Source organism: Miniopterus natalensis, chromosome 2, assembly GCF_054644295.1.
Source record: "Miniopterus natalensis isolate mMinNat1 chromosome 2, mMinNat1.hap1, whole genome shotgun sequence".
NCBI lineage: Eukaryota > Metazoa > Chordata > Mammalia > Chiroptera > Miniopteridae > Miniopterus > Miniopterus natalensis.
In genome coordinates, this window is record NC_142082.1 from 13,014,047 (window position 1) to 13,033,863 (window position 19,817).

Genomic DNA, 19,817 nt, shown 5'->3' on the forward strand with positions numbered 1-19,817 from the left:
TTCAAGGCAAAATGTATGGCTACCAGGAATGTGTTTATATTCTGGCCTTATCTTATGCCTGGTTTTCTTGTTTACTTAAATTTTTATGGCCAAATTCTAACAGAAGTATACAAACTAAACTTCATAGAAGCCAAAGAAATGAACTGAAATTTCTGAAGAATTACCCCAACTGTCTTAGCATGCTCACACCTTCGCTTTGGTTCCCCTGAATTCCTGCCTGAGAAGTTTAGATATGATACATACTAAAGATATGTGGAGGGAAGAGGTGGAGGTACGATTTCCTTCCACGGAGACAATGAAGTGTGTTGGCTGTTTCATCCTGGCCTTAGACCCAGGGCATAGTTTGAATCCTGGCTTACTTCCTAGATGTATCTATAACCTTGGGCAAGTTATTTAATTTATCTAAGCTTCAACAATATTAGCCAGCTAGCTAGTGGTAGCGGTAATAGAAAGCACGTAAATGTATTTATCCCGAGGCATTGTAAAAGGTATGTGTTACACTTTCTTATCCATGAATTATGTGCTAATATGAGCTAACCTGGATTATTTCATGTTTCTTAGTCACTCCCTGGAGTGAATACATCCTGATAGTTTGGGATCTGTATTAGCTCTTTTACACCCTCATACATTACAAACGCTGTCTCTATAGCTCAAGTTTTGCATGAACAGTTCCCTGGTGGCCTTTGTTGAAATTCAAACCAAACAGCAAATAGATTTCTATACAGACTTGTGCTCACAAAAGTAAATGAGGAAAGCATGTAAGCTAAAACAAGTTTCTTCTGGTGAATTTTATTAAGTATTGCAACCCAAATATTTCCTTAATGGAGTTTTCAATGTTCAATAGTTATATCTTTATTCATTAATAGATCAATCAATCCAGCTGCGTTTTAAAATATTGTCAATGATTCTTTTATCAGAAATATTCAATGTGAAATTTTCTTCTACTATTAAGCTGCTTCCTAAAGAAGTAACTTTATTAAAGGTATTAAACAGAAATTTTATAAACTCTCATACTTCATCTTTCTAGCACAGATTAAGTGCTGTCTTTCCAAAGATATATTTTCATTTTATAATCATATCCTGAACTATATTTTTAAAAATTTTTTAATAGGTGGTGAAATGATAAAACTCACTCTCCCTTTAATCAGCGAATTTGAAGTAATCTTTCATCAAGTTCCATCTCCTTTTGTCTCATATGGAACATATCTCTCTATCTGTTGTTAAACTACAATGACATGTCTGTAGCTATCAGAAAGAGAAGCTGGGAAGAACATGTGACCCAATGGATGGGACAGCCTTTTAGTTCTGATGATCATAACACAGCATGTCATCATGGACTAGTAGCTGACAGCTTGCAGGCAAGTATGGAAAAAGATGCAACTCTAAATGCGGACCGCAAAGAGAAGTGTGTTTCACTACCAGACTGCTGTCATGGATCAGAGCTGAGAGATTTTCCTGGGAGGCCAATGGGTCACATTTCAAAAGAAGTGGATGAAAATGACAGCCAGGAAGGTGAAGATCAGTTTCTTTCTCTGGAAGCCAGCACGGAAACACTAGTGCATGTTTCTGATGAGGATACCGATTCTGATCTATATATTACAGATGATAAACAGATTTTAACTTCCCAAGGGCATAAAACATCAGACCAACATAGCGTCCAAGGAGCAGGCTCCTTAATAAAGATGCTGCCTATCACGGAAAGAAACCAAGATTCTTACAACTCCTGGGGAGTGGCTGGTGGAGCTGATTTAGCACTAGTAGAAGAAAGAGGGGAGAGAAAAGTTATTGACATTATAAATAAAAGCCTGGAGCTTTGTACTGATATAAGCTTAAGTGAAATAAAAGATGCATCCCAAATACATGTATGTGACTCGCTGAATGTGAACGATATTGTGCCTGAGAAGCAATTGCTTAATTCTGCTGTAATTGCTCAGCAACGAAGGAAACCCGACTTCCCTAAAGAAGAACATGAAAGAAACACCTGCTGTGTAGGACAAGATGAGTTTTTTGCTATTCCTTGTGCAGAGAGAGGACTGCCATTATTAAAAGCAGATACTGGGAGCTGCCTTCTGCAGCCTCCTTCCTGCCCTAGTGGAATGTCAGCTGAAAATGGCCTGCAGAAGAGTGGTTTCTCAGAACATCAAAACAAAAGTCTCCCAGAGGTCAACTCAGGAGATGGCATGCAGTGTTTACACTTAAAGGAAACTCTGGCCACCCAGGAGCCCACAGATAATCAAGTCAGGCTTCGCAAAAGAAAGGTAAGACTCATGCACAGATTATCTAGCTTTTTGGAATTTTGTAAATATCCTTGTTTCCATCACTTATTATTTTGGTAGCATTAAAGCAATATGTACATGTTTCTTTTGCCCTGTAATGTAGCTGTGTGACTCAAAAAGTATCTTCTTGGGGAAACCATCAAAATATGTAAAAATTAAAATAACCTATGTATTTCACTAATAATATTTACAATGATTTATGAACATTCTGTGTTGAGACTGTGTTGAAGACAAGATTGGTTTCACTTTCTTCAGTTGGTATTAACTACTCACGAGAAAGCTCAATGTTCAAAGCTCATCTAAAGAGTGATCTCCAATTTTTTTTTTTAAAGTTAAGGTATTTTTAAAATTTAATAGCATTTATTTGGGCTTGTTTCATTTTTCCTTTGAAAAACATATTTTATCATAAGCAAAGTGGTGTAAATTATATATTAAAAATGACCCCTTTATATATATAAAGGCAATAGTTCCCCATCCCCCCAAAATATGCTGATACTATTTTAACTGATACCCTGGCACATTCATTATTGATAGATATATCAACTTTTCTTTAACTCTTGACCAATAAGGGCCATATCTGAAATTAATTTTTTATGCCAAGGCCCCTCTGACTAATCCTGTAGGTGCCATGCTCCCCTAACTAGTTTCTAAGTGAGGGAAACAAGGATTAAAGAGGAGCTATATGAAGCATGGGTTAGCTAATGAACTCTTGACCAACATTTGTATTGTATTTAGGATTTTTCCAAAACTCTTCCAAAAATGTAGTGCTCTATAACCATGATGTAAATTTAAATATACTTTCTTCTATAAATCCAATATGGCCATTGGCATTGAAAAAACAATGCAGATTGGACACTTTAGTGTAACATCTTTGCCCCTCTTTTGATATAATATTAACTCATGGTTGCAATTCTAACACAAAGCTAATATTCAACTAAACTTTCTACAATGAGGGGATAAAAAGCTCCAACTCTCTTTATGGCGAAGAAATCTGGTTTCCATAAACTGTGGTTTCACTAACAAACTAGATCAGTAACATGTCATAAGTCAGTTTAAATGAAGTCAAAGACTTTACAGCAAAGATCAATGTGCTCAAACTATATGCCAACAGAGCATTCTGTGCTTCTGGCAAACCCTTCCTTACATAAATTGTATCAAAATGCTAATGCTCCATAAAGTTGTTTAGATTGGAATGCTCAGGTCACCTTTTCAGAAATTTCCATATATCCCATCAAATCTGTTGGAGGGAATGCAATAATGACATAAAAAGTATTAACCGACCTATGACATAGCTCCCCTAAAATAAGACAAACCCTGCCCAACTGCCGACAGAAACATTAAACATTCCAGAAACATATGCTCACCACTTGGACATTTATATCAATACTAAGAATGCTGGAAAGAATTTGCTCTTGGACATGTCACTATAGCATGGTTGCATTATGAGAGCTGTAATTATATCTCATTTACAAGTTCTAACTTAAATATTCTATTTTAAGCATTTCATCATTCTGAAGTGCTATGGCATTGTCTGGTGAGACATTTGCTTTGACTCGACAACTCATTTGTGATGCCTTGTAATAAGCAGGTTTAATAAAAAAGTTTAGGTTTGGAATTTACTCTGGAAAAATATGGTTATAGGAGAAACCTCTAGAATCAAAATGTGTAGGAATTTTTGCTCTATTTGATACCGATGAGTTGGTTAAAATACCTTTAAATTGGCAATTGGCCATTTTAGAACTTTGCCAAAGAAATAATAAAACAATTTCATGAAAATGTATGTACAGAGATGTTCATAATTATATGTTACTGACAAGAAAGAAAAATAAATTTCCACCAATAATGTTTAATAATTGTTTAAAATGATATGTATATGCTACAGTTAATAATAAAATTTTATGTATAAACTACAGTACAGTTTGGAATGCTATACAACCATTAAGAAGATGGAGTAAGATCCATGTGCACTAACGAAATGATGTTCGTGAAATAGTGTACCTGGAAAATGACAGTGGCAGGCCAATATGTATAGTATATCCAAACCTTATATGACAAAATGTAAGGATGCAGAGATAGGTGTAGATATAGATGATAGAGATGATGGAGATGGGAGATGAGAGATGAGAGAGAGAAAGAGAAAGAGAGAGAAAAAGAGAGATAGAAAGACAGAGAGATGATAGAGATATAGATATATATAGAGAGAGACAGAGAGATGATGATATATAGATACATAGATATATATAGAGAGAGAGATTAGAGATAGAGATGAAAAGATGGAGATACAGACAACCTCTCTGTATGACTAAATATGAATGTGCCAGATCCTAGCTAAATAGGCACACAATTGTTAACAGCAGTTACTTTAAGATAATAGAATTAAAAGGGTAGAAGCAGAGGACTTTTACTTTTTACCCTATATAATTTTTATAAAAGGTCATAGAATTATGGGTGAAATGCATATAATTAACAGAAGTACGAAAAGAATATATGAGATATGTAAACTACTTGAAGTATTTTTTCAATGGCACAAAACAATCATATATCTAGTTATCACGATTCTTACTTTTATGAAATGGAAACAAATATTTATAAAGTTTTTCAAACTACCAACAACAGTCTGAATCAATACTCAATTCCTAATGCCAGTGCATCTAGTTTACAACAGATAAACCTTGTGGAGAGACAGGTGAGCCACATTTTCATGTCTAAGGTATCAGATGCCAGATTCAGAAAAGTTTGCTTAATTGTCTATATCTTTTAAACTATTTTTCAGCTATAGTTATGGTGACAGCTTTAAGATTAGAGCTTGGAAAGATGAAATAGAATATGAGCTAATAAAATTTTAGTTAGAGAACTTTAATCAACTCATTATCTGGTGGTCATGTGAGTGAACCAAATCCTTCATTGAATTTATGGGCATGAGTTTTTTGGGTTGGTTTGTTTTTTGGTCAGGATATAATCAAGATTCTAAGACTTGAAAAACTGAAAACAAAAACAGAGGTTATAAGAGTGATCCTCAGAATGTACTGAAATACTACTCTATCTAGAGATACTGTCCTTTAGATATAAATTATCACTTTTTGAAACCTATAAATCCAGGCAGGCATTTATTGTATTGCATGATGTATTTTTTCCTTGTTTTCCAATGATATTTCTGGCCATCAAGGATAGCCACACATACATATTTTTAGGAGTTTCAATTGGAGAGGACTGCATTTATAGTATATGTAAATATTAGCCTTTAAAGCTAACAATTCCCCTAAATATGATGAACTATATCATTAAAGGAAAGCCACTGAAATCAAAAGAAAACCAAATAGATTACGAGCAGACATTAGAAATGAGCCAGCCAGAAGGGTGTGTGGCATAGGACCAGCGCTTATAGGGCGTGGGTGGGTCCTTGGGGTAAGGCAGCTGGTTAAGAGCAATTCTCAGAGACAAATTCCAAAGAAATCTGGAGGAGGGAGACAGTCTAAGAAGTGGTCTCTTTAAACCAAATGAGATGTGAAGATGGAAAATATGTAGGGAAGGACTTGAGGTTATACTTTTTTTAGAGAACTAGTGTATTTGTTCTTGATGGTGGTTTACTAATTAAAGAGAGTCCAACATTCGGTCTTCTCTAGAGGCTGTTTAAATAGTTCCCAAATTTCTGAATAACCATAATAGTTACATAAATGTATGAATATATTTTCATTTGCTCACATAAGACATAATCCATATTACAAAGCAAAATAAACTCCAAAAGATAATGCAAAAATGATCTGATCTTTGAGAAGACACCCAATTGCACATTTGAACAGAAAACTCACATTCCAACAATAAACTCAATTATATCATTTATGCTACAGATTTGACTGCCATCACAGAAAACCAGCATAAAAGTGGCTTAAACACAATCTTTCTCTCACACATGCATAATAATTACATATAAACAGCTCTGGGTGAAGGCGTAGTCTCTGTTTTTTCAAAACTCCAGCCCCTGTTTATCGAACTGCTCTGCCACCTCGAGCCCTTATCCATATTGTGTGGGAAGAGGCAAGAGTGGGGGTGGCCACACTTCTGTTTGAAGGCAGGACCCAGAAGGTGCACACTTGTCTTCCTTTCATATTCCATGTGCTAGAACTTAGCTTCATGAACACACCCAGCACTAAGGGCTGAGAAACGGAGGCCGCATTCTGGGCAAGCAGATGTCTGCTAAAGACTCTCATATTGAGGAGGAGGTAACTCATAACAAAAATATATTAATGAACAATACCCTAACATAAGCATATTCCAGTATACAGATTTGTGAAAGCAATAAACAGGCTGCATATGTGTTCTGTGGCATTCTGTATAAACATCTGATGCTTTAATTTCGCACTGTGGAATACCTTTCCACATCAGAAAGCTTTTGTTTGTTCAAGGGATGCTTATCAAATGGTACACTTTTTCTTGTGGAAAAACTGCCCAGGAGCAAAACATTATACTATATATACTGTACCTCTTCTCTGAACAAATGTAATACATTAATCAGCAATGACTGACAAAAATCAAATGTTTTCTTTCTACCCTATTTTTAAAATATGTGTAAATTTGGTAAAAGCACACCTGTATCTAAAAGGACCTTCTTGTTCCTTTCTATGACTGTCTTCTATCTCCTGAATGTCTATAGGTAGGCCATGTAGCATGGAGGGGTTAACAATGGCCAATGGGTAACACAAAGAATTTAGTAAATTATGCAGGAAATAGAATGGACCAAGAACAGAGGCCGGTAAAAGAATATAAAAGGGAAGAGAAAACTTGTCTAAGAAATAAAAACCAAAAAGATGGTTGACGCCCCAAGAAGGTCTGTTGAATGACAGCAAGGACTAGTGGAAGAGTTAGAGTTTGTTAATACACCTGATATTAGTTGACAGAGGGAAGGAATGGAAAGCAGGGTAAGTATATACAGGGTTTACAGATAAGTACAAGAAACAGAGTTTATTCTTGTATTATTATTACAGTTGGGTACAAGGTTTACAGTTGAGTACAAGAAACAGAGTTTATTCTTGTATTATTATTTATTAATTACTATACTATTTTCCATGTGAACATCTGTAAACCTACTTTTACCCCACTCTGTAGAACTCTGCAGACAGATTCATAATAACAGTATGATTACACTACGGTCTCACTGATTTTAAAGACACAGACTTGTTAGGCAGATTGTATTGTTTCTAAACTTTGTTTCCCTAGGTCAAGAACTAGAGCTAGCAAAGAGAACTTGTTGCCAGGTGAAAAACTGGTCTGTAGATGGATAATACCAGTTCACCTCAGCCATATATTTAGTTGGGTCCCAGGTAAAGCTGGTAGCTTTGTGAGTAGCTCCTTTTGTGCCCTTAAGTCACTGAAAACCATCAAATTATTTCATGTCACTCAAACTGGTTTTTTCCTTATAAACAACCAGAAAGCCAAAAACATCTTTGCAGGTATTTGCGGCTCAAATATTTTGCCTTATAACAAACATAATTCCCCTAAAACCAACTAGAAGTGCAAAAACATTGAATTATATGATAAAGGATACCACTAGGTACAGTGTCTGATAAAATCCATCAGCAATCAATATTGAGCATTTTCAGTACCCCAGGCCCTGTTCTGTGTACTTGGTAAACCACCTTAAGCCAGAGAGCAGAGATCCTTACATTGTGAACCATATGGTCCCTGAAACACTGCTGGAGTCCCCAAATAACGCTTCTGTTTGGCTGACATGGAGGGCTAGCACTGAAGGGAAAGGACAGTAGTGAGAAAGAAAGAGGGAAGGGGAAGGAGGGGGCACAACGAGGAGTGGCAGGGGTGGGGGAGAGAAGAAGGAAAAGAGAAAGGGTGACAGAGGTGGGCTGGGGGTGACGGAGAGAAAGGTGACTCTGCTAAAATAGGACACCAAGAGAGCACAACTGCCAGGGAAACAACAAGGGAATTCTGGACAAAATGTGGATTTGCAGCAAGCTGGAATCAGATTCTATTTCAATGTGATGAATCGCCACCAGCAGAAGTGTAGCAAGGAGACAAGGAACATGAGTTTGACTCCAGTGATTACAGAGCAGGTGGGGATAAATTACTGTTATCATTTCACACGAGGAACTCTGCTTTGACTATAGCTCCACCAGGCTGAAGATGAAGCCCTGATAAGCTCGTATTTCAAGATCCCCAAATGTTTTCACACTGGGGGGGTGGGGACAACCTTCCCCAATTCACTCAGCCAAGGCAGTTACTTGATTCCTCCTTCACTTACAGAGGACTTGTTCCTATTCTAATGTTTACAAGTTTATTTGATCCCACATTGCTAACTAAAACATAAGCTCGCTGGGGCAGTTTTGTGTCTGTACCAATTGGACTTTTTGTCTATAGCATCCAGCCCAGTGCTCAGAACTCTGCCCCTAAGTGTTTGAATGGATAAATATCCCGGTCATGGTAAAAGATTTATTTTCAGAAGACAATATCAGGTGTCAAGAGCTCAAGTTATAAAAATGCAGAAGAAATGAAGTAATGCAAACAAAATCAGAGACCACGTATCCCATCTTTTATACCATAATCTCCCCTCTATTCTCTCTGCTAGTTCCATGAGGGAAAAGAATTATGTCAGATCTGGGTCTCTGAGGCAACTTTCAAATTTATGATTAGTACTACCCTTTGCCACAAAATAACTAACTAATTGTAACTAGTTATATAGTAACCTGAGTGATAATTATTATTTAGAACTACTCAGTTGTCTCCAGAGAAGAATGGGCAAGGGTGAGTAAAAAAGAGAAACATATTAGAATATTCACTTACCTTTATTTTTAATTTATCCTTTAATTTTGTATGTATTTTATAAGATATATAATATTACTACAAAACATGTGTGTTATAGTTTATAAGTAAATAACATATCCATGCTTGCTGAAGAGCACATAATCAGAAATGTTGGGAAGCACTGGTTTAGAAATTCTCTAGCTTTTCTGGTTAATGTCACTCTGAGGAAGCTGGGAGTGGAGTGGAAGGGAGATGACAAAAATAATAGAATAAGAGATTGAAAGACAAGTGAGATAGGAGATTGAGGGACTTTTGTTCAGAGAGTATCAGACAAGAATAAATCTCTTTGTGATTTCTGTTGTGAAAACCACATAAAGTAGGGAGCTTTGTTGCCAGGTGCCTTTAAGGCAGAAAAATATCCTCTGAATGAAAGCAATTAGATCTGAATTTTTCTTGTCCCAGATATTTTTTTAAGTAGTTATGAAGTGTGATGGGCCTCTGTTCCAACAGTGACTTGGACCCAAACTGCAAATTTACATGATTAGTAACAAGATCATTAATAAGTTCACATTTACCCAACATCAACTTTTACTGGAGCAAGAATTAATACATTTTTATGATGTTATTTTAAATAATTAATAGGTAGTTCAGAGCCAATTGCACATTAGAGGCCATGGTAATCGTGAAACATTTAGTTTCTTCCGCATGGATTTCTGTTACCATAAACTGGGACCAACTTATTAATCTTTTAATACCAACAAAACCACCATAGATCTTGGCTGCCTCCCTCGAAGAAAGGCCAATATCCACAGAAGCTGGAATAGCTAGCATACCCTACATAACAGGGCCCTGCCTCTGTTATCGGGGCACTAAACCCAACACTGCCAACAGACTCTGTTCGTTTTCTGGCTCATGTTCTTAGAAATAAAGTACTTCCCTGCTGCCAACAAGATCTCTAGTCCACAGATAATTTTCTAACTGTTGAGAAAATTACAGTGCTACAGTAGAGATAACCTCACAATTTTCAAAGGAAACATAAGCAAATAGGAAAGTACACGTTTATTCTTTCCTCGGATCTGTCTCTACATTGGCATAGGAATAAAACTAGTGATTAATGAACCTCTTCAATTTTTGGTTCTATTTTTTGAGCCAGTGAAACTTCAAAAGGATTTACTGCTTTTTATATACATTAAAAGTTAACCCAGAGGTTTAAAGGAAATTCAAATAGCAACATGGTTTGGTCTAGAAAATGAATAGCTTGGTTTGAGCTTGATTTTCTAACCAAAAGATTAAGCTGGGGTGAGGAGAAAGAACACAGTCTAAACTGAGGGTGTTATTTAATCTTCTTGAGCCTTATAGGTCCCTGAAAAGTTGAGACAAGAGTCCCTACATCAAAACACTGTTAGGAGCATTAAATGAGATAGAAAATGTGGTGAAATAGCTACAGAGTACAACCTCAAGAACGACCCATTTTTTCAACCAAAATTTGAGGTGAGGATTTGACAGGTAAATAACTGAAGAACTGCAGAACTACACCTGAGCATAGGTCAAATTCTAGCAAAATCCATATTCACAGCATATTCACCCAGCCACGGTCACTGACTACTCCAGTTGGAGGTTTGTAGAGTACTGCACAGCCCATGGTAAGTCTCCACAGCTCCCACATAGAACAAAGTAATTAAGCCAGTGGACTCTGAAACCAAACTGCTTCCCTCACTTCCAGCTTTGTGATCTTGTATGCTACTTATTCTCACTGTGCCTCAGTTTTTTAATCTATATAATGGGATACTTCACTCTGTTATTAGGAAAATTAGATAAGTTAATAGATAAAATAACTAAAATAGTGCCTGATAACATAGTAAACACCATGTGACTTCAGTCATAGCTACTATTTTTTGTTTGCCTTACTACATTGCCCTAGTTATAGATCTGAGAGTAATGTATAAAGCCCAAGACTTAGCAGGAAATCTAAGGATAAAATAAGTTTACTTAAAAGTATTTTTTATACATATATACACACACATATATAAATTATATACATATATCAATTAATTTTTAATATCTGCAATTAGCAAGCACAATCTGAGATGCACTATTGGGCTTCCTGCAGTAAGTAAACTTCTTTGCTGAGACTTGGAATAGAGGACGTGACAAAACACTCAGGAATTAAGTGGAAGCTACCTACCGAAGGGACATTAGCAAGTTGGCTGATGATGCTCTGCTCCCTCATGTTTCTAAAGGAAGTGCAAAAGGGAACCAAAAGCAGGCTCAGCCTCTGGGGTAACTATCACCTTCGAGGTCCATGGACCATTTTCTCCCCCCCCACCCCAACCCCTCAAAGGCACAGGAAGTAGAGTTTGAGTCAACACAGCTGACCAGTGCCTACCTTAAGAAACAATCCGCTGAGCTCTTGAGTGCAGAGTAGTTACTTTTCACAGTATGTGGATGGAACTTTAATTTTTAATTCATCCTCAATAACATTCTTGGCATCTGGTCTTTATTTTGCTGTAAGATGATAACATGAAGTTTAATGTCCTGTCATGTGTTCATTTACCCAACAACCAAGACATTGTTCAGTTGACTAGACTCTTGTAGGCAGCATCCTACAAACCAATATGGGATGAGGCACAGAAAATTTGCTTTTCAGAGGTTCACAGAATGTTCCAGCTGGAAGAGGCTTTAAACATCCTCGCTTTTGCCTTTAACTGGACTAATGTGTGTGTATTGACAAGGCCAAGGAGCTGTAATTTAGAGTGTTAATAGTGGTATGTTCTGTTATCAATGCAAAGTTGTTGCTCCACAGAGAAGATGCTGAATTGCATATTATCATGGAAAGGCTATAATTTAAAAGTAATCAGAAAGAATTGGCCAACAGCGCAATGTAACACAAACCTAATATTAAGGTTTTTTGAACGATGAAAGGAAATGTTTTAATCCTTCTACTTCAGACCTTTGTCCACTTTATGTGCCAGGGAAAAATCCAGCTTTGAGAATTTAACTACCATTTCAGGTATATGCTGAAAAAAATATATAATAAAATTTTAAAACCTGAAAACAGAGTCTAAAATGAATTTGTTTTCTCAGCTTCTCCTGTTTATAGTTTTAGAATAAAAAGTTGCTCTCTCCTGAGGCATGATTTTCATTTAATTCAATTATTCTGTATTCTTTTCCTGTGATCAACCTAGACTTTTATCATAAATATTATCTCTATCCACTTAGCAGCTACAAAGTGCTTTCTCTCAGATGTCTCCAGTGTTTGGGTTGAGGCATGATAATTTTAAACAAGCTGAAAAGTATGTCAAGCAAGTTCCACACTGTGCACAATCATTAAGAAGGCCAGGGGAGAGAGGGAGCTAGGCAGCAAATTTCAGTCTAATCATCAGGCAAATTTTTCTTTTACACATATTAGTAATCATGTAAATCACAAAATTTTTATACTTAAAATTCTGTCTAGACTAGAAACAAAAAATCATGCAACGTTGTACAATGGCCTATTCTGGGCAATTTAAATTGGAAATAAATCTGCTTTTCACATTTTCACATGCAATAACTTACGATTATTATAATCCTAAATTTTCCACCCTGACCCCTAAGATCATTTATTTTCTTGATAGAGAATAAATGGGCAATAAGTGTATTGTTTACAGTAAGCCAGTTGGTTGTGATATTTGATTACTAACTTTCACATAAATCTTTTCATGTTTAAGAGGAGCAAGCAAATTTACTCAAGAGGTGTCAATAGATAAGTCACTACACTGGTATAGTGAGCAATGCCTGTGACCGGCTGCTCCATATTTGTGCCTCCAATAGTCCTTCCTAAAGTCATAGGGCTGCACAAGATGAGGTATAGCTCTGGTTATTAAATAGAGGGTCACAGCAAAACTTCTTAAAGTGTGGGGATAGTATATAAGAATATGATTGCTGCAGGCTCAAAGAGGGGGCATTTTTATGCTATTTGTTATCAAAGTCACTTCAAATCTATTGTCTAAAACAGAATACTGCTAATAATAAAAATGGCCACACTGGTTTCCTACACAATATGGGGACTTAGGGAAGAAAAATAAAAGTCAATCTCTGCTAAGGAGAAAATAACAGAAGTGTGTTAATAGAACCCAGGAACCCTATTACTGGAAGGGAATATAAAATAGCCACAAAGTCATGCTTAAAATGCCAATGAGGTGAATAATACCCTTGTCTGGGGATTTATGTTGCTGTGGTTCTACATTTCAAATCCAGGGGAGCTACACTTGACAGGGTTTCCAAGTAACTGTTACCATTTCAACCACTTAACAATAAAAACTTGATTCTGGAAGAATTCTTAGCAAATTATCAAATATTTCCCCCTGAGGTTGCTTTCCAGGTCACTTTCAGAGGCCAGGTAATCTCTCTCCTGCATGTCAGTCATTAAGCAACGCCCTGCTGTGGTCAGCAGGCACCCAGGTGAGAAGCAGCCCAACGTGCACTACCATTCATTCTGACTGAGGAACTGCTCATGTTCAAAGTGACATATTTACCTTCTCCCACCACTGCTGCCTTAGTTCCTTCTGCACAGAATCCCCTTATCACATTGATAACACCCTTCTGCATTCCTTACCTTCTTCTAGTGAAACTTTTTGAAACCAAAAGAACTAAACAGGTACATATAGTTAAGAGTGAGTCATAAGCAATATCCACCACCCAAATGTCCAGCCTCACTCGTTCCCTTAGGAGTTTAAAATAGCCACACTGACTTGGACACAATGCAAACTAAAGTGCACCTATAGGTCTAAGAACTAAAGGAAATCAATCCATGCAAAAGTCATGTTTCACAAATTCAAAATGTTTATTAAAAACTGCTGTTTGATTTGTAATGTTATATGTTTATATATACCTGTTATTAGTCATAGTTCTAGAATGTTCTGATGAAATTTTAGAAACAATGTAGAAATGCACCTGAGTTTAGCAGACATTAGTGATTGTTACAAAAAGAACAATTCTATATCCTCAATATTTCTCATCCCAATCGCCTTTATCCCCTCATCACTTGTTCTAATTACTGCAGCAGCATTCTAACAGTTTCTTTGGGGTCAGTCTAATTATCTTTATACAATGCAAATCTGTCCCTCTCCCCTCCACAGCTTTAAAATACCAATATGCTAGACAAGGTTTTCAAGGGCAGTCACAATCTGGGCCCTGTTTACCTACTGAGTGTTATTTTTGTACATCTCCTTGTCACATTTTACAGCCACATTAAACTTCTCTGCCTTACTCTCTCACCCAGAAAGCTCTCCCCAGACCACCTTTCTGCTCTTGGCATTCTTCCGGTTTCATCTTACATGTCATTCCCCCAAAAAAGTCTTCCCTGAACCCCTCAGACTAAATTGGGGCCTCCTTCCAGATGTTCTTCGTGCATACTCTAAGCCCCTGTGCAGACCCTAGCAGAGTGCCACATGGTGGTAGAATGATCTGTTCATGGAGCCATACTGTAGTGGTAGAATAGTGCCCCTCAAAAAGTATATGCCTGTCCTAGCCCCTGGAATCTGTGAATGTGATCTTATTTGGGAAAAGGGTCTTTGCAGATGGAACTAAGTAAAGGGTCTCAAAATAAAATTATCCTGGATTACCTGAGTGGACCCTAAATCCAATGCCAAGTGTCCTTATAAAAGACAGAGAGGAGAAAGACACAAAGGAGAAAGCTATATGAAGGTGAAGGCAGATATCAGAGTGATGCTACCACTAGCCTAGAAACACCTAAAGCCACCAGGACTGGAAAAGGCAAGAACAACTCCTCCCCTAGAGCCTTCTGAGTCTATGGCCCTGCCAATTCACTTTCATCTCTGGCCCCAGGAACTGTAAGAAAGCAAATTTCTTGAGTTTTAAGGCACTAAGTTTGTAGTACGTAATTTGTTACAGTAGCCTCAGAGAACTAGTGCACATACCCACACTCCAAAGTAAATTCCTTGAAGGCAGGAACTAGCATACTCATAATTTATTCACCGTTGTCATCCTAGCGTATGCCTGGCATACAGTGTGCACTTATTACATTTCTGTGGAATGAGTGAGTGAGTGAAGACAAGCACAGCATTTCAAGCATTATCTTAGTGCACACAGTAATTAATTACTCTTACTGTCTTCTTATGGTAATGAAATCTCTTAATCACCCCACATTATATTTTCTCATCTTTAATATGACCTGAGAGCTCTTTGGAAATTGTAATAAAAAATAAATGTAAAATACAGCAAATAATATGAGGACATTTCTACATAAAATGTACCTTTTATCATTTAAGGAATTGAGTTTAGAGTTTATATCTGTAACCAGAGCAAAGGTGAAGACTATGGAGTATGTTCTCTGCTTGTAACTCTGCTAGTAACAGGCTCATATTTTATAGATGTAATTCTCTCATACTCCTCTAAGAATACTAATTATAGTAATCATTTCATGTGGGGTTTAGAGGTTTTCATGTGTTGTTGGTATGACCTTTTTGTACAGCAGCCTGTTTCCCTGCTATTGATTTTCCTTATTTAGTGATTTCAGTTGACCTTTCCAGATTATGATTAAAGAAAATTGGTTAGAATAGGTGACTGGTGTGTGATCACTCTGTGATTTTTGTAGGAATATATCACTTATGTGTCTCCACTTCTTGTGTGTCCACCCTATCCACATGCTCAACTAGGCATGAGGAGGAGCTATAATAAATTCCTTACTATCTTTCTGGATTCAGTTTTCCTCTTATTTTAGCTAAATTCTACACAGTACAATCAGATTTAACCTTCGTGAGGAAACTTCATCATTAGGTTATTTCCCTTCATAAACACGCTAACCCAATCTCTTGGTTTTTTTCAGATGCAGATCACATGCCCTGCTTATATTTTAAAATCCTCTACGTTTAGTTCCTGTTAAAATGTCAAGCTCCCTCTCAGTGTTCTGAGTCCTGTAGTGATGAACTACAAATCCATACTCTATGGCCACCATGTGCTCTCAGAGTGTCTCTCAGTAGTCACTCTGTACACCTACTTGCCTCCAGCATTTACCACTTAACTGTTTCAAACTCAATTTTCTTGAGATTCCCAAAGCCACATGTTCCTCCCTCTCTCCCTGAAAAAACGTTTTCACTGAGAATAAAAGTAAATGAGTGAAAGTTAATAATTTTTTTCAACTTTTTTGAGGATGAACCTAATAAATGCCAAAATTTGGTGGTTCTTTATGTACATTGAGGGCCAAGGCTATGTACTTACCCTGTGTAGTCTCAGGAATCAACATGGTGCAGTGAGAGACAGGAAGTTGTCTAGGGAGTGGGTGGATGGGTGGGTGGATGGACAGACGGGTGGATGGATGGGCAGGCTCATGGTGCATGAATGACTGAGTCTGTACTCCCCAACAACTGACTACAAAACTGTTTCCATTCACTAAGATTGATGGAGGAGAAAGAAGAGCACAGCATCCCTTGCTCAGTGTCTGAAAGGAGGACAGAGGATTCACTCACTGTGATGTCTTCTCAGGTCCTTGGCTCTGCTGCTTTCAGCTTCCTTGATTTCACATCCATGAAGGAGTCTATCCTACAATATAATTAAAATTATTTGCATAAACATATTTATGTTAATTCATTCAATCATTAATTCACTCATTAAGCTTTTTTTCTTAACCATCTAACATGTGGGCTTTATTTTAGTTACCAGATAACCAAAGATGAATAAGTTACTGTCAATCTCAAGAAACTAAAAAACCTTGAAGCAAAAACATTCATAATGAACACTTCTGGTGCATGCTCCATTAGTGTGCTGACCATCATCCTGGTTGTCTGGACACTCAGGTTTATACCTGTTGTCCCCATATCCTGCCTGCCTACGCCCCCCCTTTTACTCTCTGACAGCTCCATTTAGGTGACAAATGACATGGTGAACTTATGTACCAGCCATACTGAAAAGAACTGTGTGTGGATGTGTACATAAAAATGAAAACATGCCTTGTCTCCTCTTCTAAATTTAAACTTCTTAGAGGCATAAGAAAATTCTGTTGAAATTATTAGAATATATTTGCCTGCTTTTAATATCCTTAATATTTTGAGAACCTCAATCAAATCTTTTTTGATAGATATTAAACTGAGAATAAATGGTATAATGCTTTAAAAGCATCATGAAAAATAAAGCTCTTACTGGTGGATGTTAACAGAAAGTCATGGAAAATATAATATTCACAAAGCAATAAATGATATTAATTAGGCTCCTGAAACTATTATAATAATTTTTTTATTCTATTTCAAGTTCAAAAGTATAGCCCGGCTGGGTGTGGCTCAGCGGTTGAGCGTCGACCTAGGATCCAGGCGATCGGGGTTCGATTCCTGGTCAGGGCACATGCCCAGGTTGTGGGCTTGATCAATGGCTCTCTCATCATTGATGTTTCTGTCTCTCTCTCTCCCTCTCCTTTCCTCTCCCTGAAATCAATAAAGATATTTTAAAAAAAAAAATAAAGTTCAAAAGTATATAATGCTTATTACTCATTTCCCCCATTACAATTCACTACTATAGCTTTTTTTCTTTAATGGACAACCTGTTCACTTTTCTTATCCTGGGAAATAGTAAATATAATGAGAACTTTCTATCTTATACACATTTCCATACCACCCATTCAGAATTCAATGGAGCAGCAGTTACGAAATTATGATCCATGCATGTGGGAACTACAGACAATACCAAATTGAAGGAAATGATGAGAGTTTAGGTTCATAATTGAAAGTCTGCATAATTTCATTTCTCTAATTAGTTTTCCAAGATGACATCCTGGTCCCTCACATCACAAATCTAGTTCTTTTATTTTCTTTTTCTTTTTTTAAATATATCTTTATTGATTTCAGAGAGAGGAAAGGAGAGGGAGAGAAAGATAGAAACATCAATGATGAGAGAGTCATTGATCAGCTGCCTCCTGCATGCCCCCGACTGGGGATCGAGCCCGCAGCCCGGGCATGCGCCCTCACAGGGAACTGAACCCTGATCGCCTGGATCGTAGGTCAACGCTCAACGGCGGAGCCATGCCCGGCAGGGCACAAATCCAGTTCTTAATGCCACATACCCAACTCTAGTCAATCGCTGACTTCAATCCATAGCATGTTCTTCTAAAGATCTGAGCAGCAGCCTCAGGGTTATTTCCCCCAGCTCACCTCAGAGCTGAAATACCCATGGAGTCTCCTCATCTCTGGAAGAGATTTTGTGGTTGCGATTATGTCTTTCTTTTCATTGTGAAACTACTACTGTTTATAATCTTTATTTTCTATGGTTACTATTCATAATAGGGTCTTTTATTCACTTTCTCTCTTTAATTCACTAAGTCCAAAAATCTCCTTGGTTTCTGGGCACATGCTAAGAATAACAGGAAATTCATTATGTTAGGCACTATTTTTTAGCCAAAGGCCTGATAGGAAAGATGGTCTAATGCTGGGTCCTCAAATTCAGAAAACTTAAGTCCTTTTGAACCAAAATAGAAAAATCAAGGTTTTCTTTACAGTAAATATTTTCAGGAACAATCTTGAATTATTACAATATTGTACTGTATTATAGATAACACCTTTTTCTAAAGGTTGTTTTAAACAAATTCAACCCTGACACAACATGTTTAAGCCAAAAAGGGAAACCAGCTACGAAGGTTTAGAAATTTACTACTTTTTTTTTGTTGATGTTGTTAATCCTCACGCAAGGATATTTTTTTCCATTGATTTTTAGAGAGGGGGGAAGGGAGGCAGGGAGGGGGGCACACATACACATGCAGAGAATGGGAGGGAGAGAGAAACATCAATGTGAGAGAGACACACCAATTGGCTGCCTCCTGCACTCACCCCAACTGGAGCCGGGGGATCAAATCTGCAACCCAAGTACATGCCCGTGACAGGGAATCAAACCCGTGACCCTTCAGTGTGCGGACCGGTGCTCTAACCACAGAGCTACACTGGCCAGGGTAAAATTTATTACTTTTTAAAATTAAAATTATAGTTCCGCCTTCGTCTAAAACAAACATGCCATTATAATTATGTCACTAACAAAATATGTTCTCATTCAGTCGTTAACACCTGCACTTTAATTTGTATAAAATCACAAGAAACTTAGTGACCAAATAAAAGAAAACTAAGACAAACAATTTGGGGAAATTAATCCCAGAGGCATTTTATTCTAAATAAACCAGATTGACAAATTTTAGATACACACACCAGAAGAGTAATCATGTACCTGTTACTGTTCCTTGTGTTACAATGGAGAGAGGACAGAGCACACGGAAGAGTTTCTCATGCCCGCGAGGCAGCACCTCTGACCCAGAGCAAGGCTGTCCCCTCCACAGACTTGTCTCATTATTCAAGGGTGTGTTGAACTTGGAAACCTTTCTGTTTCTGCCAGCTCCCCATTTCCCTAATTCTCACATATTTGCTTGTTAGTAAATTGTATTTGTGTCTCAATGTACTTGTTGTTTACTTGTCAGTGTTCACTCTCAAGCATTAGTATTTGTCACACACACCAAGTTGTCACTGCAACTGAAAACTTAGAACAGTGTCAATAAAAAAAAAAACTTCAAAACTTCTCTTCCAAAAATCTGTTTCCTATTCTACATGGATGGTTTACTCATAGGTACTACCTGAGCATTGGGTACATGTCTTAGTCTGCTCAGGCTGCTGTAACAAAATACCATGGACTGGGTGGTTTAAACAAAAGACATCTGTTTTCTCACAGTTCTGGAGGCGAGAAGCCTGAGATCAGGGTGGCAGCATGGTCAGTTCTGGTAAAGGCTCTCTTTCGGGCTTAACAATGGCTACTTTCTCATTGTGCCCT

The 19,817-nt window shown here is 37.3% G+C and overlaps 1 protein-coding gene across 4 annotated transcripts in view; it reads left to right on the forward strand.

Annotated features, from left to right (window-relative positions):
* DLC1 (DLC1 Rho GTPase activating protein) overlaps positions 1-19,817 on the forward strand; it is a 322,808-nt gene that overhangs the window by 11,046 nt on the left and 291,945 nt on the right. For 3 of the 4 annotated variants that reach the window (XM_087814132.1, XM_087814133.1, XM_087814134.1), the window contains exon 2: positions 1,112-2,258. The exons of the other annotated variant lie outside the window; for it this stretch is intronic. In XM_087814132.1, coding sequence (XP_087670258.1) covers positions 1,236-2,258 — 1,023 coding nt within the window. In that variant the 5' untranslated portion in view covers positions 1,112-1,235. The remainder of the gene's footprint in view (positions 1-1,111; positions 2,259-19,817) is intronic. 4 annotated transcript variants of the gene reach the window in all.